The following is a 26148-nucleotide window of genomic DNA, read 5'->3' as shown; positions in this document are numbered from 1 at the left end:
GTTATTGCACTAAGCAGTTTTCAGACAGTGGTGCTTAAAATACACAAGGGGAAAAAATTAATTGCATTTGCATGTGTCTGTGCTCACAAATCAACCCAAGTCCCTGTGGACGTAACAACTGCTTGAAACCTCTTTCTACAGCACTGTGCGAGCCCAGGGGCTGAAAAATCCCACTGAATTTTGTCAGTTACTTGCACAAATTTTCCAAAGGCAGTGAGCTTTGCTGTGTGCACACAGTGTTTTAAAGCTGCATTTGCACAGTCCAGGATGGAAATGCAACGGGATCTGTTTGTGCTGGGACAGCTAAGAAGCAGATTGGTTATTTTGCATAGAAGGATGCCTGTTCAGGAGGGTTAAAATGCCTTAAAGGTGTTTGCTCTATACATTCAAAGCAGCTGCAGGTCTTTCACAATTAGAAATTAATTAAATGAAATCATTCTTTACAAATGCCCTGCTCATCTCCAGTGTAGGTCAGCTCCAGAACATTCAAGAGTGCTCTGACCCTGATCTAGGAAGAAACTGTATTATGCATATAAATAACCATTAAAGGTAAAAAAGCCTGTCTGCTTAAAAGTAAGGACTTGGCTGGATAGAGCTAGAGCCCTAGAACCTAGTAACGAAATTATACTGTGTAGTACTTGAACTAGCCATAATTTTCCTAATGATACTATCTTAAAGATTTTCAAGGCAAGGTGATGGTGTATTTGCAAGGCACTTCTTATAAATGACCTGGAATGTCATTACACAAGGATTTCATTCGTTTCACTCTGGAGAGGTTGCTAAGAATAACTTTAGCCCAGCTAAATGAATTCATTATCTATATATTAGCATGCCCTCCTCATGGCTTTTCTTCAAAATATACAAGGATAATACAAGCAGTGGCACTTCTCTTTAATTATGCCCTGAAGGAAACTGGGACTAGTTACAGTGCATATACTAGAAATACTTTTTTTTTTTAACTAGCAGAAATAAAGCTCAGAGGAAGAAGGACACAGCACATTGTTCCTGGAGAAGTAATAACTGTACATCCCCTACCTGCTTACTCCTGCGCTGGCATAAGCTTGCATGCCAGTAAAAGCTCCACTTCTCAAATGCACACAGCTTGAACAGCTACAAAATGGGTATGCCAAGGTTGCCTCAGAAAGCAAATTTACAGTCATAGTACTGAAGTGTTTCTGGTGGCTGCGCATCATTTGGCTGCAGAAGATAAGTGCAGACCTTGAAGCAGACATTATACCTGCAACGTACTTTGATAGAAAACTATAAAAAATGCCAGAGGTGTTTTGTATTCATCTTCATGTCAAAAACTGCATTTTTCACTGGGCTAGCTCTTGAAAGTCAAACATGAATGAGGGTTTGGATCAGAACTGGTTACCTATCTCTGGAGGAAATAACATCCCAGCTGTTTAATAAGCAAAGCAAAACAAATTGATCTTTTAAGTCTTCCTAAGTCACTCTGTTATCAGCCAGCAACGGTTAGTGGGTCTAAGTCACCTATGAACACTGATCAATTTTAGCTAGCTCTGTATATCATAGCAGAATGAGTCTTCATTCCTTTACACTAAACCAAACACTGGTTGCAAAGACACTACTACAGCATCACTTTTGATGCGTCTGTCTTGAAGAGTGCCACGTGCCTTGGACAGAGGAGTGGTGTAATGCGAGACATCAGTTACTCTTTGGTCTGGATAAGGACCTCACAGAGACTTTCTGAGGTAGCCATAAACGAGGGAAAAAAAAAACCCAGTGAAGTAAAAGCATAGCACCGTGTTCCACTGAAAAGAGGTTTCAGAGTACCAGTCTTCTTCTCCTCTGTGTGCAGTCAATCTCCTGGACTTGACACTGTTTGTAGGATTCTGGCTGTCTTGATTCACCCATCAACCACACACTAAACAAGTCTATGAATATATCCTTCTTGCCATCAGCGATGTCCGATCTTAGGTACCAAAGGCCGTTAACTGCATTTTGGATACTACAAGTTCTTCATGCATACTTGGCAGCGGCTGACCCTTGTCCGGAGCTGCCCTGCTTTCAGGGTTTCTGAAGGAGGAGCACTGACAAACTGCTGTGACTGCTCCACGGTAGTCAGCCAGAAGCTGTACTTGTTTGCGAAGTAGTGGCATGTTCCCCGAGCACCATTGCACTCGATGAATGGAGTAGCACGGAAATCCTCCAGGCAAGAACCAGGGGAGACAAGGGACTGGCCTCCACCTTCTGCACCAGCTGCAGTATGCTGGAAAGAAGATGGCAGTTTAAGTGAGTTCAGAGGAACAGAACGGGAGGTAAGCAGGGGAGTCCCTCAGAAAAGAGGCAACCAAAATTACACCTCAGCTACGTGTATCTGTCTTTGGAGACAGGGCTAGAGCTGAAGAAGCAAAGGGATATACTTAGGCTGGATATTCAGGTCTGGTGTAATGGAAAGCCAATTTTTCACTTGCAAGCTGGGAAAACTCGGGAACAATAATGCTGACTCCATCTTTTTTAACAGTCTTACACTAATGAGCTCCCAGGAAAAATGCCATATAAAAGGTTCTCTCAGTGGAAAGGGTCGAGGGGATCAAGGCAATGCTGTAGCTTAATTAATGCCCTCACATTTAAAGGTTTGAAGAGCAAAGAGTATCTGTGATAACACAGAATTACAGTGCCTCTGTTACCACTGAACCTCAGGAGAACCCATGAGGTGAGCTCCAGCTAAATGGGAACAAACTCAGCCTATGACAGGCCAGCTGACAAAGAAATGCACAAGGGCAAGAAGTTACAGAGCTCTAGTTTTCCTGAAAGCACCTCACAAAATACAGTTTCAGCCATCTCAGCAAAGAGGAGATGTAGAAATGCTTGAAGTTGCTCTTGCATTAGCAATAGTATCCTTACCATAAGAAAGGAGTATCCTATCCATAGGCTGCGCCAGCCAAGGGGACACTGTGGGATGGTGATGTCCTGGCTGTGCACAGCCACAGCCTGGGAAGGTGCTTCACACACGGAACAGCGACTGATGTACTGTGGGATCTGAACACTGTCCACTGGCATCATGGGGATAGGCGCAGTGGTGGAGAGCCAGTAAGACTTGTCGTTTCGGCTGGCGTAGTAGCACACCTCATTGATGTTGCAGTAAATGAAAGGCATGGTGCTGAAGCGAGGCAAGCATGAGCCAGCAAAACCTGGAAACGTTGGAGATGTGGTCATGCCAAGGATCTGCCAAATGCTCCCACTCATACTTGACAGGAGCAGTGGAGAGTGGCACAAGTGACACTGCTCCTAGTGCAGAGTCCGGTCAAGGAGACCTCTACCACCTGTACTGCAACTGCCTGCAGTACCAATGGCAATTGCTCATTTGCAACAGGATTTGGCCTCCACTGTTTATGGCTGAGAGGATTCTGTCAACTCACCGAGGTCCTGGTTGTGTGACTTCTCCTGGCCCTCCACGTACAGCAAGCTGTAGCCCTCCCACAGCTTGTTCATCCCTATGGGACAGGGTGGGATTTGCTCTGACTGACTGTGCTTCACTAAAGTGTATCCAACGCCCACGCTGCGCCCAGGCATTCCTGGCAAGCCCAGAGAGCCCGGTTTTCCAGCAACACCTAGAAGGCATAAAAGGAATCACCATTACTGATTGGCAGTGTGGCCATCAGATGGCTGTAGAGCTGATTTTGGCAATGCTGTTGCTCTGTTTATGTCGTTCTTGTTCAACAAGGAGCCCACGTTTTGGTGCTTGTTGAGTAACTAGAGTTAACTACGAATGAGATTTAGCAGTTTCAAAAAGCAGTCATTTCACAGTAACACCCACCCATTTCCTACCTTATTTCATTTTACTTCTTCCTCCACCAACTCTGGTGCCAATGAGCTAGCACCTATCTTATAGCACAATACTAAGGATCTCAGAGCACCAGCTAAAACCTATTAAATTCATTTCTGCCACAATGCTTTTCACAATGATGTTCCTTTGACACAGAAAGGCCAAAAGTTGCAAAATAAATCTGTGGCAAAATTCAAATCTTCTCTCTCTACTATCCAAACTTCCCAGCTCTGCTCTCTGTGATGAACATTTCACTTTTAGATCTTCAAGATGTGGCTCTTCAAGATTCACAAAGCATTAAAACCAAAAAATGTTTAGTATTATACTTCAAGAAACACCATCAGTGACAGACAACAATGACATATGACATAGTCTTCCTTACTTAATTGCAGATACAAGACACAAGACTACGTCTATCCCCTGCTTCTCCTGTTAGGGAAAGTCTCTGCAGACCCTGTAGGCAAACAGAGTTCTGCTGACTGCTTCTTTCTGATCTGTGCTTCCCAAAGCATAAAATTACCTTCAAATCCCTGTGGTCCTGGGACACCCGAAGGTCCTGGATCCCCAACTGTGCCAGGTGTTCCAGGTAAGCCATCACGTCCTTTCAAACCAGATCTTCCTGGCAGACCTTTTGGGCCTGACATTAAATGCAATCATTACTATTATTATTTTCTCACAGTAATGCCTTCACTCCTGCGGTCATACTTCAGAAGAGGAATCTGTTGTCTGCAGCCATGCAGTGAGTTTACCCTTCTACAACTGTGGTTACAAACTACAAGAGTTCCATATGATCTGCTTGCCTGATAAAGGACCAAGAGGTTAAGCTGAACATCAGACAAGGCTGAAAATGCAGCACTTTGATCTGGGATAAACTACTGATGTTAGTCTGAAGTCGCATCGTACCGAAGACTCAGGTTTCAATATGATGGCTGTGGAATTCTCTGAACTCTTCCCATCTCTGTCTCACAAGATACATTCAAATAATCATTATAATAAACTATGGGATTTGTATGCATGTTGCTGGCATTATTCCATTTAATAGAAAAAAACTTTCCTAACACATTGGAGAAAGTAGTGTTGGTCTTCCAGAAGGCCAGCATTTTAGTGAGCTGAGCGTATGTTTTACCTGGCTTTCCAGCTGGGCCCTGCAATCCATGATCTCCATCAAAACCAGGGACGCCATCGATTCCTGGCAGACCAGGTAAGCCTGCAGGAGCTGTGATGACTTCTAACTGTGGGGTTATACCTGGAGCCCCTTGTCGTCCAGGAAGACCTGCACATGGTACAAATGACAGTATAAGCAGCCCACAAAAAATGCTGAGTTGTGATCGCAATACTGGCACAAAGAAGTGCAAAATCAAGACTGCCCCGGTACACCAACACTGAGTGTCTTTGTAAAGAATGGCATGCCAAGCTCTTTCTAATCTATTTCAATCTCTGAGAAACTAAAAATCCCCCCAATAAGCCCAGTAAGGGAGCTCTAAAATCTTCCCCAGCCCAAACCATGTGCAATAAATAAAGAACAGCTTTTCAAGTGCAGCACTCACCTCGACGACCCATTTCACCTTTCAGCCCAGGGTAACCAGGATCTCCTGGAGGCCCGTCTTTACCTGGCATCCCCATAAGACCAGGCTCCCCTCTTACACCTGCAAAGATACACAGCTAAAGATCTCAGGGGCTAAGCACAGGGGCACTGAGAAATACACTGATGGCAGCAATGGCAACAGCAGTTCGGGTCCGAGCTGGAGGAGACCATGACCTTTAAGGAACTCTGTGCATTCTGACATTCAGGACTGCTGCAGAGCCTTAAGACAAGAATTTTCAATGCTACACAATTCAATTTTGTTGAGAATACTCCTTCCCTTCCTTGGGTAAACCAGAGGAAGTGTCTGGGGAGTACCCATCTTTTCTATTTGGAATTCATCTCCATGTGCAGCACAGAGGGATGGGGATCTGCCAGCCCACAGACAGCAGACAGCTCTTTATCTGGCAATGGATCTCTATCTTTTCCTGGTTTTGAGCTATGTGGTTTCTCTGAAACGGTGCCACTAAAGTTCTTGGTTTGCAGCTACCCTTTAGGCTCCTGTGGCAGAGACTAAAGGTAGAGCAACCTGCTTCCTGCCTTTGCCCAGGACTCTCAGCTCCTGCAATCCTCTTGGCCCTGTGGAGACCTAAATCCACTACGCTATGTGTCCACACATACAGGATAGGTGGAATGAAACAGCACCTCCAGTCTTTGCCTAGACAGCATGTGCAAGTGGGCGATTAGCTGGCAAGCACAGCATCACTGCACGTGGACATCATCCACTCGGAAAAAAATAGGGAGAAAAAAAATCATCACACACTGAAAAGCACCTGGAGTTGGAAGGGAAGATCTAGACAACAACCTCAGCTGTGCCGACACCTGAACGAGGATCCATTTCAAAGCAGTCACATAGCCACGCACCAGCCGTTTCCTGCTGTCACAGTGACAGCTGCCAAACCACAGGCAGATTTTTTCCAAGCAAGATTACCTTTGAGTCCAGATGCTCCAGGGAGTCCAACTGGACCAGTGGGTCCCACATCACCCTTAATGCCTCGCAAGCCAAGAACACCAGGGAAACCTGGATTGCCTGTGTCACCTTGGTCAGAAGCTGGGCCAGGGGGCCCTCGTGGACCTAAAGGACCTGGAAGGCCTAAAGACAACAGAGATAATTAGCACTATCTGCTCCTGAGGCAAAGTAAGTGTCAGGGCTATCTTCCTAGCATGCTCTTCTAGAGGGCAGTCATTATTTGGTGTCTGTATTTCAGTGGATGACCTATGTTTACAGCCGTTTGGATCCACAGTTCAAAATGGTGCCCACATTTGGACATACTGGACTTCAGAACCTATCTTAGTGCCCATGTCTGTCTTCAGTATTAAAACAGGCAAAACGATTATGAACTGGAGAGCTTTACTAATTGGCTAAATCAAATCAGAATTCAACAGTAGGAACTGAAAACAGACCTTCCTATACTCAATCTCTGATATAAATTTCAAGGTAATAAATTACACTACTCATCCAAGTAATTTTCTCTCAGAGCTCTTCAAAGGAAGCCCATAAAGAAACAGTTAATTAGGGTCAGCTAATCTATTCTACTTAGGAGGCCTCCATTCATACCTGAACTCCCATCAGTTCCTGGATGGCCAGCATCCCCAGGTCTACCACGTATATCAGATGGAAGAGAAACTCCAGGTATCCCTGGCATGCCAGGCAATCCCACGGGACCAGGGGGACCTAGAATAAGTAATACAAACTGAGAGGGTGCACTCAAAATTCTTCAAGTGATCTTCACAGACATGGACAGAAGTAGTGCTCGAGTAGCACTTATACTGAGGAGACATACCACTGTGTGAGGGGAAAAATCATATCTTGTGCTGTTTAGGTGAGGTGTAGACAACTCTAAGAACTATGTAATCAAATGTTTCTGAGACAGCTACATTACAGATTTAACATTCATCTGTCCAACTCCTAACCGCCTCTGTGGCTTCAGGAGTTCTCTGGTAATTCTACTGACCCTGCAACCCATTAACCTGAGCTGCAATACATCCTGCTGGGCTTCCAGAACATCAATAGTTACCCATGTCTCCTGCTGAGCCTTTTGGTCCAGGGAATCCTAGAGCTCCTCTACCCAAGCCTGGAGAACCTTCTTCACCCTTTGGACCTGGGAGACCTGCAGGGCCTTTCAGTCCAACTTCACTCAAACCTAATTAAACATGGTTAACAATGAGAGCTTATTCCAATTACCTGAGAGCAGTTAAATGACTACACAAACTGAGTTGTAATAAAAAATTAGCCATTTGCATCTCTCTATGCTGCTTTCAGTAAAGCAACAGAAAGAGATGTGGTGCCTCGTAAGCCACTTTGTGCAGTGTGAATTTGAACAACCTGCAGGATGCTAAGAGAGAAGTGCACAGCTGTTCTGCTCTTCCTACAAGCCCTTGCACAGGGATGTGAACAGAACACTCCTGTGGCAGGATCTACCAGCCAGTCCTCTCAAGAGACACAGACTCAAGCTTCTAGTCTTCAAATCATCTAGCAGGTACCCATCGTTTCTCCATTTTCGTGCATAAAACATCTGACACAAATTTCAAGTGCTGCTTTATGAGACGATTGTAACCAAACAAGTCTGTTTGGAAAGGTCTTTCTCCACTTAGTGAAATATAGTAAAACACTGTTTGCACAACAGAACAAGTTCAAATCCAGTATCTCATTAAAAAAAAGCTTCTAATTTTACTGATGTCTTAGGGCTACAGAAAGCCCTAAGTAAGGAAATAAGTCACTGCTAAGCCAGCTCAAAGCAAGCATTTGATGCTGCCCTGCTAAAAACCAAACAAGCATTAGAAATGGAAGAGCTTTATGATTTCAATCCATTGACTTTCCAGCAGTGACACAGTCCTTCAGGAATTCACAGGCTCACAGGATGTCAGGGGTTGGAAGGGACCCAAAGAGATCATTGACTTCAATCCCCTGCCAGAACAGGACCATAATCTGGCTCAGGGCACAGAGGTACACATCCAGACAGGCCTTGAACGTCTCCAGAGAAGGAGAAGACAACCATCACCAGAAAAGCCTTTTCACTCCACAAGCTGCATCCTTAACAGCATTAAAGAAGAATTTGTTCATGCACATTCAGCAACCTGAAGCTTCTCTTGAAGTTATAATGAAATCCAGAACAGAGTGAAATAGGGGAGTTCTGTAGGGAACACTGCTGTCCTGATGGACCATTGTATGCATTGCCCCAGCCATGACACTTCTACTACACATTTCCTTTACCTGGTGTTCCAGGTGACCCTTTTGTGCCTGGCAAGCCATTCAGACCGTTTAAACCTGGAAACCCATGAAACCCTAAAGAGACATTGGAAACACATAAGCAAGTGAATAAGCAAATAACCTGCTTAGGTAGAAATGTCTAAGATGCTTCATGGAGGCTACAACACATGTAAGAAACCAAGCACACTGAGAGGAACACAGTAGGTAAAGTCTTCCTTCACATGGGCCTCCTTAATGGAAACTCTTCCCACTCTCTCACCAGTTTTGCCCTCAGTGAACGCCCACCAGCAATCCAAATCAAGTGAGATCCTCTCCCTTTCCAACCACTCCTCTGCTCATTTCTAGCAGGTGGTGCCTGCACTAACGTTGCCAAGAAATGAGCAGATTTCCCACGCACAGCTGGCCCAGGAGAGTGCTGCTCGCCCTCTGTGACAGACTTGGCTGAACACTGGCTTTCTGACCCAAATTCTCCCACTATGTGCAGACTCCAGCTATACCTTTAGGTCCTGCTGTTCCACGAGCTCCAGGGAATCCAACAGGTCCTGGCTGCCCTGGAGGTCCTGGTGGTCCAGGGCTTCCTCTCAGCCCAGCATTTCCTGGGACTCCTAAAAACAATCAGAAAAACGTTGCCATACTACACATCCTGGATGGAACAGTTCACAGCTCAATCTTACAACTCCTGCTCCTGTGCTTAACTCATAAGATGGGTGAATAAACTACTACTAGGACAAAGCAAAAGTCTTCTCTACTTGTTAGAGAATTCCTTTAAATTTCAGTTGTCCAGCATTCATCATATTATTGACAAACAGATGGGTCACAAGACACCTTACACTAGTGTCAAAGAAAATTCCCATCTTCTTCTCAAGATTTTTGTTTAAGCCTCAGCTGAGGCAGGCCAGCCAGAGCTAAGAAAACAAGGTGATGTTATTCCACAGTCACACCATGAATTAGAGAACTTAGATGCCTAATCCAGTACCTGATGGTCCTTCTGGACCAAGATCTCCTGGGCTGCCTTTGAGTCCATTCACCCCACTGTTTCCTGGGTAGCCTGGTTCACCCTTGAGTCCTTCTCTGCCTCTCTCTCCTGAGAAGATAAAACCAAGCAGCATGCTAGAATGAAAAAACAGCTATGTTGAGGCTGCAGCACTTCTGTCTTCTTAGATGTGGTCTGGGCCCTGGACTGGACTCTCTGGATACCAGTGCAAGGGCACAAGTTCCTACTCAAGAAGTGAAGTGGGGCCCAGCACTTGAGTTGGACTGTTCTTGAACACATTCATTATCATTCAGATTTGTGCCCCACCTAGATTCCAGACTCCTAAAATCCCACATCCAGGAGAAGATTAAAGTATTTCAATTTATAGATGACAAAAATACTCAAATTGGGTAATGCTATCCTGTTTAATCTCTAGAACTGTGCATTCTCAAATTGAGCAATCACTTTACCTGGGAACCCTGGATCTCCTCGCTCTCCTTTCGCTCCAGTGATGCCAGGAGTGCCAACAGACTCTCCCTGGTCACCTGGAAAAGAAAGACAAAGTGAGGATGCCATTCCCTAATTGACTGTGGGGAGCAGTTTTTAGGACTGCTCAGTAGCCTTGTTTATGAAAACAAGCCCTCCCTGTACTTCAAATCCAAGCAAAGCAAATGATGGGCCTGAGTTTGAAGCCGCTTACAAGCAGCAATGTTTGCACACTCACTCCCGCAAATGCCTGAAAAGAGAAGCACTTTTGGGTAATTCCACAACACCATGCCCTTTATAGTTTCAACACAAAAAAGATCAGAGAGAAGTGTGCCTCTCATACCATCCAATATGCTTCACACAGTGCCAGAACCAAACTTACTTTCAAAGCAGACTTGGGACTGGTCTCATGTGATTGAAGCCCCATACAAAGAGGCATGTACTTTAGAGCCAGTCACTAGGGAGCAATGGACACCTCTAGAGCACCACTCCTTCACTTCAGTAATATATATGCAGCAACACTTACACTACAGAAGATCTCTTACCTTTTGGACCAGGAGGGCCAGCAGGCCCTGGGAATCCAAGTGCTCCTGTGATACCATCCGAACCCTGAAAATAAACCCCGAAATTAGCCTCATATTGCTCCAAGTGTGGGTCACGTGAGGTAACAGACCACAAAGATGTAGGAGGAAATAGAGTCCGATGTGTCATTCAGCAGCATGAGCCAAACAAAAACAATGGGGAAGCTCGGTAAGGAAAAGTCCTGCCAGCTTCTGCTGCTTTGCTACTGAAGTACCCATCAGAACACAGGATTTCCTTAAGTGCACTTAGATAAGATAAAGATACTTAAAGAGGTAATTACCCTCACTCCTGGCGTCCCTGGAAATCCTACAATACCGTGTGTGCCCTTCTGTCCTGGTAGCCCAGGCTGTCCAGGTGGACCAGGGAAGCCTGGGTCCCCGTGGAGACCTTTCTCTTCACTTGCTGACCCATGTGGACCAGTGAGACCAGGCTGTCCGCGGCTTCCTGGGATTCCTTTATCACCTGGGTTATACAAAAGAGTACAATTCCATTTCAGAACACTGACAGCTCATTTGGGCCACCTGGACTGCTAAAGCTCCCCTTAAAGAGGAGGAAGGGGTGGTATTAGCTCTGCAGAACAGAGCTTCAAAGGAAAACTGTTTTCTCACAATTGAGCAGTGCCACATGCAGATTTTACTAGGACACGAACGGCAGAACAGAAAACAGCAACACTGCAGGTGCTGCTGGAAGGACAGACCACATCCAGCTGAGAACAATCATGGTTACTGAACAACTCATGCCAGCTGTGAAATACCTCTAGGTCCAGGAAATCCTGCAAGTCCAGCTAATCCAGGATCTCCTTTGTCTCCTTTGAACTGAAGTGCCTGTTCTGGAAGCCCAAGTACAGGAAGACCAGGTGGACCTACATCACCTCTGTCACCTGAAGAAATAAGAAATCAAGACCTATTAGTGACAAGTAATGTAACAGATAAAAGGTATAACACTAGAAGCTGGCAGACAAAAGCAGGACTTTCACATCTCCTGACACAAAAATCAGCTGTTTCTCACCTTTTTGCCCTTGGAGTCCCACAGCTCCAGGGATCCCTCTTCCTCCAGCTGTGCCAGGAGCTCCTTTAAACCCATTCACTCCAGGGACACCAGGCAGGCCTGGCATGCCAGGGAAACCAAGCAGACCAGAAGATCCTTTCTCTCCTGCATATAAAAGTTGTGAAATAGAAAGGAAAAAATAGTTTCTTCTGGTACAGTGCAGTCAGGCAGGTAGAAGCGACATGAGTCTGGCCACTTGCTCAAATCTGGGTTGTGAAACACTATGGTGCAAGCACAGCATGGCCTCTTCTTCCAAGAGAGCAGCATGCAGTTACATAGCTCTGTTGTTCTCTACCTAAAATAATGCAGAATTCTTAAGGAACAAACTACTGTATCAGTGCTTAATTATAATACAGACTATACATTTTTACTTCCCAGCTGATTTATGCCTCATTCTCTCCCTTCTAAAAATTCCATTCACTGTTCCTCATTTCTTCATTTTCCTTGTTTTTCTGTTCTGATTTACACCATCCTTTGTCCATAAGGGCTCAAATCCTTTAAGACAGATCCCTTTATTGTCATGATTTGATAATTAAATCCATCAAATTTGCAAAATAAATGCATTCTAACACTAGTTGGGAATCTATTCTCTTCTGACAAGCAGTATTAACAAGGTTATTTTATTGTGGGCACAGTAATCTCAGACTATGGCCCCAGTGGAACCCATACCTTTTGGCCCAGAGAAACCTGGACGTCCATCTTGACCAAAAGGCCCAGGTGGTCCTAAGAATCCTCTTTCCCCAGGAGATCCTGGAACACCATTAAGACCTGGGAAGCCTTTCATACCAGCAGGGCCTTGAGGACCTACATCCCCAGTCAAGCCTTTTGGTCCAGGAAGTCCTGAATCAACACAAGAAAGAACTCAGTTAGATTATATGAAACAAATGCTGGGATAATTTTTGGGCAGCTTCCCAAATGCTTTAAACACAGCATTGTTTTAATGACAAATGGACCTTATGTCACATGCAGCCTATTGGAAGGCATAAAGCTCAGAATGGCAAAAGCATTAGTCATCTAAAAATAAATACCTATGAAGAGGGTTACTGCCTACATCACTACACAACTGGCAAGAGTGAAACCCCTTATGATGTATCCATTTTTGTCTCCTATGCCACACACTGAACCATAGCACAGCAGTCTTACCTTTACCGCCAAGGCAGCCAAAACAGAATGGGGAGCCTCATTAATACCAGCTACTGCTACTTGCTCCACCCTCTGGGTGAACCAGAGATCAGTTGGAGAGGTCTGTATTTTACAGGTTTCCACCTTGGTAGTTAAAGTATTACTTCTCAAGAGCAAATTGCTCACTAAGGGAACAAGCTTCTGATTGTGCTCTCACAAAACCAACACTGTACCCGCACTGTTTTGACTCTAGATGTTTCAGAATATTTCTAGCTGAAGCTTTGGAATGGTTTACAGGTGTAAATAAAGGCTCAAACCATTGAAAAAACAGAATGCTCAGACCCAAAAGGAGGAAGAGAAGGAAAAATCACAAGGATTCTGAAAAAAAGCCATTTGCAGCAGTAGCATCCACTAGGAGATTTGTTATATTCACAGGTTAAACATTTTAAGCTACAACCCAGTATTTTTTAAAGCAGGAGAAGAAATGGCTGCTTCATCTAAGAAGATAAAGAAAACACACATTTAAAAGCTGCACATATTAAAGATTTCCTTATGGGTTCAGGCTTGAAGTCTGAGCATTCTCACTACAATGGTTCTTTGCCTTCTGGTTTGATTAGCAATAATAAGGGGTATCACCTATAGTCAATGCAATTCTTGTAGCATTAAAAGCTAGGTTGTTAGTCCATGAGCTTTTATGCTACACTGCATTTTCTCACCTTGACAGCCTATGTGAAGAACCCATAACCAAACAGTGTGACATCAGAAATGGAGAGTTGATGATAAATGGAATAGAAACATGGTGAAGGAAAAAGCAGACAAAATATGTAAACAGAAAGAACAAGGGTACAAAAGAAATTAATGATTCAGAGAGACTACAGCTGCAAAACAAAACTTAACCATTTGGAGTTTATTGTCCTAGCAACGGGAGGATTATAAAAACAGTACAGGGAAAGTCATATACAGCATACAGTCCAAAAATGTAAGCCAATGGAGAGGCAAAAGCAATGATAAAATAAAAACCAAAGAACAAAACAAACCACTCTATGGTTTTCATCTTAAATGACATTACAGCTTTCATTCACTTGTGGTCACTGTGCTCCAGGACTGTCTTTCAAGATGTCAGAACAGATGAGTTATGTCACAGACTATTATCTACTAATTCCTGGGTCCTTCTTTGATGGGTTCTCAAGTCTTGCATATATTGTTATCATAAAACACTTTAATTAGTGCAGCTTGAGAGATAATGCTGTGCTCAAGTGGTGGTTTTCTCCCCTTAAAAGGACAGGAAATAAAATTCTCATCTACCCCATCAAAGAAAAAGGCAGAGAAGACTTAAGTTCTTCCAAGAAAGCAAACAAGTTTTTAGTCTATTGAAGTCACATTTCAAGCAGCCTCATACTGTAGAAACTAAATGCTGTGACAATGGGAAATTAAGATTAGTCAGTGCTGCAGCAAGCATGTAAGAGCAGAGATGTTAAAAATCTTAAAATATTTAAGGTGCTTTCTCCTATCATTCTCTTGTATTTCTTAGAGTCTTGGGGCACCATTTCTAGGCAGGAGTCACCCAGCAGTCACAGGCAACAGGCTCAAATTGTGCACTCTACTACCACTAACCAGAGGCAGGAGCTCACACCTAGCAAATGCCAAATCTCTTTCAGCCTGGCTACTTGTCTTCATGTGAAAACATTACATACCTGGTGCTCCTGCAAGGCCAACTGACCCCAAGGGTCCTGGTTTTCCCTTAATGCCGAAAGGACCTCCAGGACCAGGAGGTCCCCGCAGTCCAGGGACACCCGAATATCCTGGATTACCCTGTTCGCCTTTAACACCCAGGAGGCCTGGTCTTCCATCTAGCCCTGGGAGCAAAGAGGTGAGAGTTTACAGAACAAAATAAAACAAACTGGAGTTTTAATAAAAGCCTATAAATTCCTTTAGTTTCTAAGAGAAAACAGCAAACTACCACTTGTGAACAGCTCAGAGGACTGTTAACAGTGTCTTAAAGAGGTTGGAAAGGGTAAAGATTTTTGAAAGAGAATTAGTTTGATATTCTCAGATACAGGAAGTATCAGTGCTCACCTTTTGGCCCTGGAAATCCAAGATCACCTGTAAACCCTTTATCACCTGGGAGCCCAGGTCGGCCATGCTCTCCCAGGGCTCCACTCTCAGCACCAAATACATCTCCAGAAGCTCCTTTTGCTCCAGCTAAGCCTGAAGCACCCATTTTCCCAGGGAAACCATCGGTTCCATCCAGTCCTGGAAGTCCTTGTGATCCTTGGTCTCCTCGAGGACCTGGGAAGCCTTAAGAGAAAACCCACAAATGTCACTCAGACACAGAAAATATCTGCTTCTGACAGCTGACTGTCCATCTTTGCAGTATCTCTAACAAAATCAATATTTAAAAAAGTATTTGTGCAGGGAAAAGTTGTTTGGGAAGTCAAAGAATGTTTTAGTACTGAATTGGAAACAATAAATTGGTGACAGAAAGCAACAAAACTAAGCAGTTAAAAAAACCTTTTTTATCTTTTTTTTTTTTAAAGACCAGGAATATCTGGGTGCTTCAGCCAGTTGTAGCTTTACAAGCTTGGTTTCACTAGATGGCAGGTTAGGCAAAAAGGACAAAAAAAAGGAGGAAGATTTCAGGCTGCAGACAGGCAGTATCTCACTATCAACCATGAAAGCTGTAGGGATGTTATTCATGAGACCTTTCTTACTCTGTCCTCTGTCAGACAACTTCTGGCACTGCCATGCAGAAGACACTGTTAGCCTTGGTAGAGGGAGGACCTGAAAGTACTCTTGCTGCACCAAGCAGACATCAAACTGAACTGCTGTGTGGATGTGTCACACTGCTCAGGGGTTGTCATGAAATAAGTTACCGCAAAAGAATGACATCCCCCCTTAATGTAGTGAAAGAGTAAGAGATTTCTTATGCCACATCCAGAGAAACCTGATGGACACACATCAACCCAGCCTCAGGAATCTTCCTTCACACCTTTTCTTCTTGCAACCACCAGAAATCCCCACAGTTAAAATGAGTCCACACACTGCACCCAAACTCTTTTCTTCCAGCAGTAATATAATATTATAAGCAAGTAACAGGTATCTTAAACATTACTTTTGTTTTCTTCAAAGCTGCAACCATCTGCTTGCAGAGACTGCACTTGGAAGGAGCACAGTGAAGCACTTGATGGAGCATTATGAAAGTACCAGGCAAAAAAGTGGCCTCTGTGAGACAGCTCTTTTGATAAAAAGCTGCACTTGTTAATCAGACCGTAAGAAAAACTCCATCAGTTTCCCTCTTACCAGGTTCCCCTTGCAAGCCTGTCAGTCCTGGAGACCCTGTCTGGCCTTTTGACCCGTGCAGTCCAGGTTGGCCTGGAATTCCAAGAAAGCCTTTGCTGCCTTTGGGACCTAAGGGTAAAAGTGTATTAGTAGGTAATATTAATGAGTTAATTGTGTAGACAAAAATAGAGCATGAGAAAATGGGATCTTTTCTGTAAAGCTGCTGAAAGCACTTGCTGGATATGCGATTTAAGCTAAAGAAAAATCTCAAAGCTACGGGCTTTTCAACATCTACATAATCACAGGAGAGGGTTTGTGTTGAGAGACTACATGAAAGGGTAAAAATGTTGTGGTCATTATGATCCTCCATGGGACTTAAGTCTAGTCTCTTTGGAAAAAAAAAGCACACTGTTCTGACAGTTAACTCTCTGGAATAACTATCACTCAGAGGAAATTAATTAGCAGGTATTATCTTCCTCGAGGAACAAGCACTTCTTGGTAGCCAGCCAGAACATGACAATCAGCTCGTCTGCCTACCTGGTGATCCTGGAAAGCCAGGAGTCCCTGGGGGCCCATATGCTCCAGGAACTATGCAGGGCAAGGTGATACCTAAAACAAAGAAACATTGAGGTTGCACACAGCCCTTTTCAGAGACATGGTCAGAAGGACTGTCAGTCCAGATGTTTTATGGAGGACATGTGAGTGAACTTGCAAACATCAAACACTGCGGACATCTCAGATATGCTGTGCTGAAGAAAAGGCATTTGGAGCCTAATGATTGTTTGATCTCATCCCTACTACTGACTTACCACATGACCAGCAAAAGGTAGCAGCTACTGCTGTGAACTTGTAGCACGATATCCATAGCTTCCACTCAGTAACTGGTCCTCCCTATGGGACCACAGGTCTTAGAAGTTTATTAGCAGCAAATAAGACTCAGCAACTGCAAAGCTCTTTGACTTTCACCTCTCAAAGAAAGGTTCTGTTTGTACTAGCAATCTCTTTTTAGCAGAATGAAATTTATGTGGCATTACCAGAGCTGCTAGCACATCAGTTTTACCTGAGAGGTCTCAAACATTTCCAGCATCCACACAATCATGAAAATGATCATTGCAAAAACTAATTCGACCTCTTGAACACCAAAAATGATTGCACTTAAAGTGAAGCGTACGATAGAGCCACAGAATTAGCTTTTGCACTGTAACAGCTTGCTTGGCCTTGAACTACCAGAGACAGACTTCCTACAAAGGAAAATCTGAAGGACTTGGAAAGCATTTAGTCAGAATACATATAAACAATGATTACTGAAGCAAATCTGGCAAAGAGAGGTGGGTTTTTTCATTACTCTGAACACTTTCATATGCACAGAGAAACAGCTGTTTAGCTGCACTGTTGCCCAGTATTTGCTTCTTCAAACCTGGTATCAGCTACAAGGTCGACTAAATATGAAATAATCAGGTAACACAGACACATTGTTTCTTACAGCTCTTTGCAGGATCCTTCTAAGCCAGCTCCATTCCTAGTCTAACAAGCTATATTTATTCATCAATCATTTAAGAGCATTCCAAACTGTGACTGCTTTCAGTCCTGAGGAGGTAATCTGTTCTAAATCAAGCAACATGAAGTATTTCTTCCAGCCTGGCAACATGAGTTAAACACTTCCTTTCAGCACAGATTAACATTTCCCTTCGACTAGCAAATTCTACTAACAGAAGACCCTGAGCCAAACTACTTCCTGGATAAATCCAATCAATGCAGTGAACTTCCATACAGATAACAAAAATGGCTCTTTGCTTCTGACACTGACAGTGGAAATAGGGCTCTCAAAATGACACAGGTCAGGACAAAAACTCCTAAACCCAATCAGTCTTTTCTGAGGCAAAGGCTGTACAGATACCTAAATATTTTTTAAAGAGTTCCAAGAACTATTACAATGACATTTTTGTTAGTGTTCTCAATAGATTCCAAATCTTATTTCATGTGAGCATAACTGGAAGGCAAAAAGGACTGTTTCCTTGTGTGGTTTGCAAAATGATACAAGCACGGCCTAGCGCAAAAGCTATATAAGCAAAGCTTAGTGTTGCCCAGCCACTTAATACCCTACATTATCACAGCTTATAGATTCATAAAGTGGTTTGGATTGGAAGGGACCTTGAAGATCATCTAGTTCTAACCTCTGTGCCATGGGTGGGGACACCTTCCACTAGACCAGGTTGGTTGAAGCCTCATCCAACCTGGCCTTGAACCTTGGTGCCATGGTCTAGCCTTGAGCTCTGTGGTAAAGGGTTGGACTTGATGATCTATGAGGTCTCTTCCAACCTTGGTGATACTGTGACACTTCCAGGGAGAGGGCATCCACAACCTCCCTGGGCAATCTGTTCCAGTGTCTCACTACCCTCATTGTAAATCATTTCTTCCTATTCTCTAGTTTATCTACTAATATTCCAGAATGAAGGAAATTAAATAATTATGAAACCATCATATCACATCTAAAAGCTAATCTCATAATACCAAGTAAAATCAGTTTGGCTTTTTACAAAATGCTCATTCTGAGTTTTCCAAAGCAAGACTGTTTCACCCTGTTTTGGTGTGTTTGACGTCACAACTTCAGCAGGTCACAGACTTTCTGAAAATGTATTTCCTCACTTTCACAATAAGGATTTTCAGTCTGGGCAGTACAAAAAAATGGCTATTTCTGCCACCAATTCACATTTTTTTAATATTAGATGAAACTTACAAAGGATCTTTTAATGTATGCAAATGATTTCCTAGTATGGAGGGAACAACGCATTCACAAGTGTTCTTAGACATCTCTATGGAGGTGCAAACTGAAACAGCTAATGACTTTTTCACACTTCCCACATATTTTGACTATAGATACTCCTCTACAAAGGACCATTCACTGCTAGCAAAGCCTTGATGTAGCATTCATAATAAGCTGGCTTCTGATGTGCTCTGCAGAGTTCACATCATGCACAGAGCATTTTACTTTTACTTATCTTACAATGCAATTTTAATGTAGCGGATTTTGTGCGAGACAATTTACCAAACAAAGATGCAAGCATTCATAGCTAGGAATTAGTAAAGCTTTTAGCATTTAGCATGTGACTTGAATTGGAAAAAAAGCTTATGCAGACTGTTCCAGGGGGACATTAATGCTAGCTGTCTCTCCTCACCCCATAACAGCAACCCAGCATGACACTGATGTGAGGTAACATGCCGTCCAGCATGTCTGTGCAACCTTCCCTGGCTATTCTGGCCCAGCTCTCACCTTCTTCTGGGTGTGAGATTCCTCTGCCAGCAATTCGTACTGCAGTGGTCTTACCATTAAAGTCTTTGAACTCAGTCCACAAACCTATGCTGCAATATTATGTCTGCCTAATTATACAGAAAATGGAAAATCCACTGAAAATGAACACAGAAAAAATACAGTTTAATTCTATTGAAATGGTTGACATGGAATCAAGAGATTGGAACTAGCTCTCTATACCTGAGTGCCATTTGACTTGCTTTGCACCTTTTCCAAATTCGAGCAGACTCAGCAACACCTACCTGGAGGGCCCGGGAGACCTGCTTGTCCTGGAAATCCATCCATTCCTGGGTCACCTGGGGGCCCACGGACTCCACTGGGACCTGGATATCCAACACCAGGAGAACCACTTTCTCCACGATAGCCCTTGAAGCCAGGTAATCCTGGTAGTCCTTTTTCACCTGGGAAACCTAGCCCACCATCACCCTGTGCAGAGCAAAGACAATCACAGCTGAAAGTCAAAGAGATGCAGGAGGAAATGCACCACTCTCTTTTTAACAAAAGCATAAGAGTTTGGCTGGTTCTGTGGAAGGATCGGATGGGCCTGGGAAGGTACATGGAAACCACTGTAAATTATCCATCATTATTCCAAAATGCAGGAAAACTCAGTAACTATTAAAAAAAAATACTGTATTTGTCAACATGTAAATATTACATGTTCTGAAAGACATCAACTTTCTTTTTAACTAAAAAAAATTCTGGTGTGATTTTTTTCTGTCCCAAGATTTGACTCAACTATGCTTATAGTGTCTTTACCTTTTAGGACACAACCTAAACCAGTGCTGTGGTCTATATTTCTGCTACTGGAAGCTCATCTTTTGACTGGGAAGCCAGATATGGCATAACAATTGCCAGTTATTAATCCTGACTAAGACAAATATGCACTGAGGGATGGTGAGCTTTTAATGTATTTTAATGCTCCTAATCAGGAGCAACCCAGGCCTTTCTGTTGTCTCTGCTCCTTATTCCAATTCTGAAGCACTGCTGCTAAACTAATCTGAACTTACTGGGGGGCCTGCGGGGCCTGGCAAGCCTGGAAGCCCATCCCTTCCAGGGGTTCCTGGGATGCCTGAAGGTCCTCTGGGAGCTGGTGCACCACGGTCCCCACGAGCACCTTTACTTGTTGCATAGGATGATTCTCCTTTTTCTCCCTTAAGGCCTGGAAGACCTTGCTGGCCAGCAGAAGCCTACAGACCAAAAGATAAAGACAGAGGCATGAGCATGCAACGAAAAGGCTTTGCTTCTTAAATAAAGTTATATGAGGACAGAACACAATGACTAGAGCTAGAATATTCAAAGGATTTCCTATCATATACTTTACACTAATAAAAACCAAAATAAAATGAAAAAATAACCAGGTTTGATTATTTCACTACAGCTTTACAGTGGCAAATCAAACCCAGGTATATAGTGACAGCAACCTTGGATGGCAAGTGGGAACGTGACACCACTAATGGTATAATGGGGCCCAAGTATTGAATCTTCTTCCCTGTTTCTTCATGTGCCGCATTTACTAACACTAGTAAGAATACTCTGAAGATAAAAGACTGGGATCTTTGTGGACTATTATCTTCTAAGGTAAGTAATGCCAACAAGCCATGCTCAGCACTTCGGAAAGTCCTGCTTGTTATGGTTGCTGCTCCATAAAACCACAGCTCAACTCTTATTAATGTACTTAGCATACAGCAGTTGAGAAGGAGACTGCATCTGTGGAGCACAGTTTTTGTAGCCATGAGCAATGGTGTGGAAAAGTCTCACCATTTATTTTTCAGGTCTTCTCACCATACAGGTGTGTATCTGCTTCTGCAGCCAGCCCTGACTTAGAAAGCACCCATGGCCTAATCCATGTATGCCTACAGTCAAAAAGCCCTAGGTAGAATAATTATTACTGGTTTTCTCTTTACTGCTAAAGGTGCACTTCTCAGAACTAAAGAACTCCATTCTTCCCCCATTGTTTACAGTTGATAATTTCTCTACTTCGAGCTTTTCTTTCTTTTCCACAGATCAATTTCTGGGTTGCCTTTTTGGAGTTTGGAGGATTTTTTGGCTGGTTAGTTGATTTTTTTGTTCATTTTGGTTTGTTGTTTTTGTTTTTTGTTTTTTTACCCAAACAAGCAGGAAATTTGCTAAAAAATAGAAATAATTTTGGAAAAGATGTTCTGCTTTCACTACAACCCACACCAACGATTGCCTATGGGTACTTTTTCTCCTTAATTCACAACAACCGATAGAAACTCCTCCTGCCTTACCGGAGGGCCTCGCAGTCCTGGGGCACCCACAGTGCCTGGGTCTCCACCAACACCCTTAATCCCAGGCACACCAGGACTTCCTAATGGACCTGGTGGACCCGAGATGCCTTTTAGACCGGCTCTTGTAACTCCTCCATCACAAGCACAGTCACCTGCCTCTCCTGGAAAACACAATCAGCATTCCAACTCAGTTTCATTTGGATGAAGATCTTTTCCAGTTGCAAGAGCTTCAAAAGCAGCATTTGATTCAATTAGGATGAAGCCATTCTCATATGACCTGATTCTGTTCCTACTCTGCTCAGGTGATGTGTCAAGCAGCTGGAGCTCAGGTTTTGTCCAGGTTAATTTCTGTGCAATGTCCATCACCAAATTACCAGGTGCAGCATGAACCTCAGAATTTTTTTACTTTTTCCCAATGATTTAGAATCTCCAAAACAGGTGGCTTTAGGACAGAAGTCTTGTAGTATTACAAGATGTTTTATGTCAGAGAAAGCAAATTCTTGCTCCCTCTCACAGTATGTTATAATGACCCTCAACTGAGTATCTTTTTATTTGCCTGAATCATAACTGGCCATGGATCCAAAAAATCACAAAGCATAGTGATGTCTGTGTCACCATGGCCTATGTCACTGGTTCTGTCACAAAGGCCCAAATTCTCATTTTTAGAACAGAGGAGAAAAGAATTCAGTTTCCCTGTCACTTTTAGCCTGTATCACAAAAAGCAGCGAAGAAGATTTTATTTCTAAGTCTCATTATGTCCTGTGGCTTTCAAATATAATTTACTTAGCTCATTTTCTGGGTATGATATGTTTATCTGCTTATTTGCCTGAGCAGAGTAGGAGACAGGAGATTTTATCAGCAATGGCAGGCACAACTCTAAATTGTAAAGGCCATTGGCTCCTTTAATGCATCTCAACCTCTCCTGATGTGTCATAAAGACACTTTCACTTTATCCCTTAGGATATTAACCACGTGTAAATATCTTTCCAAGGCCCAAGGACTGCTAAAAGGCTCCCCCAAGACAAGAGTCAATTACCTTTGTACCCCTTTGGACCCAAAGCTCCTGGCAGCCCTCTTAGTCCAGGCTCCCCTGGGGCCCCAGTCCTTTTCTCCAGGATTGTGTCTGGGCGGAATGACGGGCCTAGATGTGGAAAGAAGGCAGGCAAAAGCTGTGAGAAGGCTCCGTTTCCTCACAATGTCGGTTACGCAACCAACAGATATGGCACTGGATCAAACTGCAACAATGGAAGTTACACAAGCAGGTGAAACTTGTTTGGTATCATAGACTGCAGTCTTCTGCCATATATGTGGTTTTAGTTGACCAAAGAACTAACCAAATCGTGAGCAGGTAGTAAAAAGAAGGGCACATAAATTAGTTCATGGCAGATGTGCCTTTACAACTTTGGGAGAAGTGATGACTTTTTGCCCCTGTGCCCCTTTTTGTGGGCACAGAAGCTACCATATAGAAGCAGTGTCTCTGCTTGTATATGATAGCAGAGTCACCCCTTGAGCTACCTGCTTCTGCAGAGGTCCTTAACTTCTTCAGCTACTGCAACTCAGTAAAGAGACTAAATGGCACAAAAAGGTTAAGGGGACTTCTGCTGTCCCTCACATTGCAATGGCAGAGTTATTTTCTCTATTTCTTTATATGCTGAATAGAATGAAACATGAGCTGACAGAAACAGCAGTGGAAAGTGATCTAACATAATCTAAAGCTACTGTGTCTGAAAACCCTTCCTCTCAGTGACAACAGTAAGATGGAGTGCTGACCAGCACCCGTCTGATGTTCCATGGACACAAAGTGCAGCCATCAGCTAAAACTACCTACAAGAGCTTTACAGACTCTGCAGAAAAATGAGCTGAATTTGACTAGCAAACAGTTATTGATAAGAGAGCACTTACTGCTTCTCCACAGAAAATCATTTCATCAGACCATGAACACTGGCTCCATCACTGGAGTGTGCCCTGTTATGAAAGGCTGGCTCTCAAAAATGAAACAGGCTGTTTGAACTCAGTTTATAGCAGAACGGTAAAACACAAGGTTTGTGTAAAATCAACCTTTTTAATGTAGTTTCTGTGGAAAACAGAACAATGCATAATGAACCCAATCAGGGGATGTATACAAATGAAAATCACATTTCCTTAAGTTTGAAAGCAGGCATCCTATCTCACTCCTGGTACCCAAAACAGCTTCTAACAAGACCAGACATTTACCCCAGGTCACAGTCTATACTTTACCTAAGACAGCAGGAGGCTTGTCTAGAACTTCCAAGTCCTCCATGTCATAAATTGTGTCCACACAACCTTGTGCTTCAGGATCTCAGGCTATGACTCTACCAATAACCAGCTATTTGCTTACTTCAGAAGTGTGGCTGCTGAGATTATATATTTAGGGCTGTGAGTTACAATCACAATGAAGTGTCAACCAAAGATTTAAGATTTACAGAAGAATAATCCTCACTAGCAAAGAAATAAATACATTTCACGCTGAATACAATATAAAAACAGGTACTGAAAATATACATACGTGGTGGACCAGGTAATCCTGGTGCTCCTGGCAGACCTGGTAAACCTCCTCTGCCAGGAGTGCCTGGTAATCCAATCGTTGCTCTTCCTCGTTCTCCCACTTCACCCTTCACACCTGGAATACCTGGAGACCCTCCAGGGCCTATTCCATCTAGAGAACAGTGACACAGTGAGCAACTCTTCAGCAGCATGACAGCATTTTCAGTGCTATGAAAATTACTGTTGTACCCTGAACTGCAACCATGTTAGCACAGAACAATTTACAAAGGAAAACTTAGTAATCAGAGGCACCAAGTAGCTCCCATTTACAAATGCCTCTAGTCAGCCAAAAAACTTAACAGGGCTGCATTTAAGTCCCACTGGTTAGACAATTAACAATGTAAGACTCTGGATTATTTATCTCTGATTTCCTCTGAGAAATTAATCTTCTCACTAGTACCTAGTCTGTGGATCACTGCAGCCACACACTTGATGGAGGACACTCCAGTAAAACATTTTCAAGTGAGGTCTTTGATGGGACAAATGGATTGCACGTATAGTGGGTTTATCTAGCCAGTCTGCTAGCTCTCTACTACAAATATGAGAAGTCATTAAAAAAATCAAAATCATTTGCTATTATTTAAAATGTAGGAAAGGTTCTGCCAACCAACCAACCAATCTTTTGTGTACACTGCTACACCAAATACTTACATCTGAAGATTCACTTCGGCTATAATCGTTGTGGGACTATTTCTGCTCCCATTCGAACCATCATACTTGATTTCCCTGTGTGTCATCCCTGGCTCCTATGTCTCATACAGCATTCTGCAAATCAGCCAGCTGAGGGAGCAGCGAGTACCAGTACCTTCACTATCTCTAGGCCACCACCCAGAGGGTTCTCAGAAACAGACATAGGAAACTGCCTGCTAAAAAAGTGCTGTTAGCAGCTGATGTACCTCTCTCCAGGCCTGGAAACCCTGGAGCTCCTGGAAGGCCTGGTAAACCGCTGATCCCTTCATCTCCAGGAGGACCAGGTGTTCCCGGGTTTCCAGGGTCACCTGGGGCACCTATTAGACAAATACAGAAAAACAAGGAGGAAAATCTCATGGGAATTTCTGCTGAGAGTCTGTTTAGTCAACTACCCCTACAGCCACTGGTCTCATTAAGTGCAAAGGATGCAAAGTCGTTAGCAGTTAAGTTAGTCAGTCAAAGTTAACAACAACGGGAGAAATTCCTCCTGACCTGTTAGAGGTAGTTCCAAACTGGATTGCATGTGAAAGAAGAATAGGAGAGATTACACAATTTCGTCCTCTTATACAGCTTTGGAGACTGCTCCCATCCAGGCCTCATTCAGCTGTGTTCCTAATTAAGCTAATTCTCTCAAAAATATTCTTACCACACTGAATGACAAATAATAGCAGAAAGGTACTCAGAGTCCCATTTCCCAGTAACACAAGGAAGCAGTTTTCCTTATTACATGGGAGACAGACAGATAGGTAGACACACAGCACTCCCCTGTGCTTCTCACAGCCTCCCAGGCACTAAATTGCATATTGCTTTGAAACAAATCATTTTGTGATGTGCAGAAGAAAGGTTTATTGTAAACACTGCAGTTATAAACATGGGATCAGATGTATTTGTGTGCCAACAACAAGGAAACAAAAGGAAAAATAAGAAGAGATGGGTTAGACTCAACGCATAATTTGGAAAACTGGTAAACAGAGTTAGAAGGAAAGCTGAATCTGAAAATCTGCTTCAGAGAAGTTCCAAAGCAAAACAAAAACACGTACCTGAAATGACTACACCTTCCCTGTCAACAATAATAGGAGGGCCTGGGGGACCAATGTCACCTAACTCCCCCTGCCGAAGAAAACAGAATCGTGCCATGTTCAGATGGGTGATGAAAGGGAGATCTGGGTATCAATGTCTGCAGTTATTCACTGACCAGCTATCATTCTTTACCTTGATGAAGAATTAGCTTTGTTCTGCTATTCACAATCATCTGCTGT

The 26148-nt window shown here is 43.3% G+C and overlaps 1 protein-coding gene across 1 annotated transcript in view; it reads right to left on the bottom strand.

Annotated features, from left to right (window-relative positions):
- Positions 1-870: 870 nt before the first annotated feature.
- Positions 871-26148, bottom strand: part of COL4A6 (collagen type IV alpha 6 chain) — a 124239-nt gene continuing 98961 nt past the window's right edge. Inside the window, exons 17-45 of the mRNA XM_064159436.1 lie at positions 25930-25999; positions 25096-25206; positions 24162-24311; positions 22671-22775; positions 21635-21795; positions 20393-20572; positions 19628-19811; positions 16613-16684; positions 16097-16204; positions 14873-15094; positions 14491-14652; positions 12344-12514; positions 11636-11779; positions 11382-11507; positions 10908-11089; positions 10591-10654; positions 10030-10104; positions 9563-9670; positions 9084-9191; positions 8590-8661; positions 7394-7519; positions 6934-7050; positions 6307-6468; positions 5341-5439; positions 4920-5066; positions 4314-4430; positions 3387-3578; positions 2872-3158; positions 871-2233 (exon numbers count right to left, since the gene is read on the bottom strand). Coding sequence (XP_064015506.1) covers positions 1973-2233; positions 2872-3158; positions 3387-3578; positions 4314-4430; positions 4920-5066; positions 5341-5439; positions 6307-6468; positions 6934-7050; positions 7394-7519; positions 8590-8661; positions 9084-9191; positions 9563-9670; positions 10030-10104; positions 10591-10654; positions 10908-11089; positions 11382-11507; positions 11636-11779; positions 12344-12514; positions 14491-14652; positions 14873-15094; positions 16097-16204; positions 16613-16684; positions 19628-19811; positions 20393-20572; positions 21635-21795; positions 22671-22775; positions 24162-24311; positions 25096-25206; positions 25930-25999 — 4083 coding nt within the window. The 3' untranslated portion in view covers positions 871-1972. The remainder of the gene's footprint in view (positions 2234-2871; positions 3159-3386; positions 3579-4313; positions 4431-4919; positions 5067-5340; positions 5440-6306; positions 6469-6933; positions 7051-7393; positions 7520-8589; positions 8662-9083; positions 9192-9562; positions 9671-10029; positions 10105-10590; positions 10655-10907; positions 11090-11381; positions 11508-11635; positions 11780-12343; positions 12515-14490; positions 14653-14872; positions 15095-16096; positions 16205-16612; positions 16685-19627; positions 19812-20392; positions 20573-21634; positions 21796-22670; positions 22776-24161; positions 24312-25095; positions 25207-25929; positions 26000-26148) is intronic.

Source organism: Pogoniulus pusillus, chromosome 19 (assembly GCF_015220805.1).
Source record: "Pogoniulus pusillus isolate bPogPus1 chromosome 19, bPogPus1.pri, whole genome shotgun sequence".
Lineage (NCBI taxonomy): Eukaryota > Metazoa > Chordata > Aves > Piciformes > Lybiidae > Pogoniulus > Pogoniulus pusillus.
The sequence above is the reverse complement of the archived record's forward strand: the minus strand, read 5'-3'. Positions and strand labels throughout refer to the sequence as shown.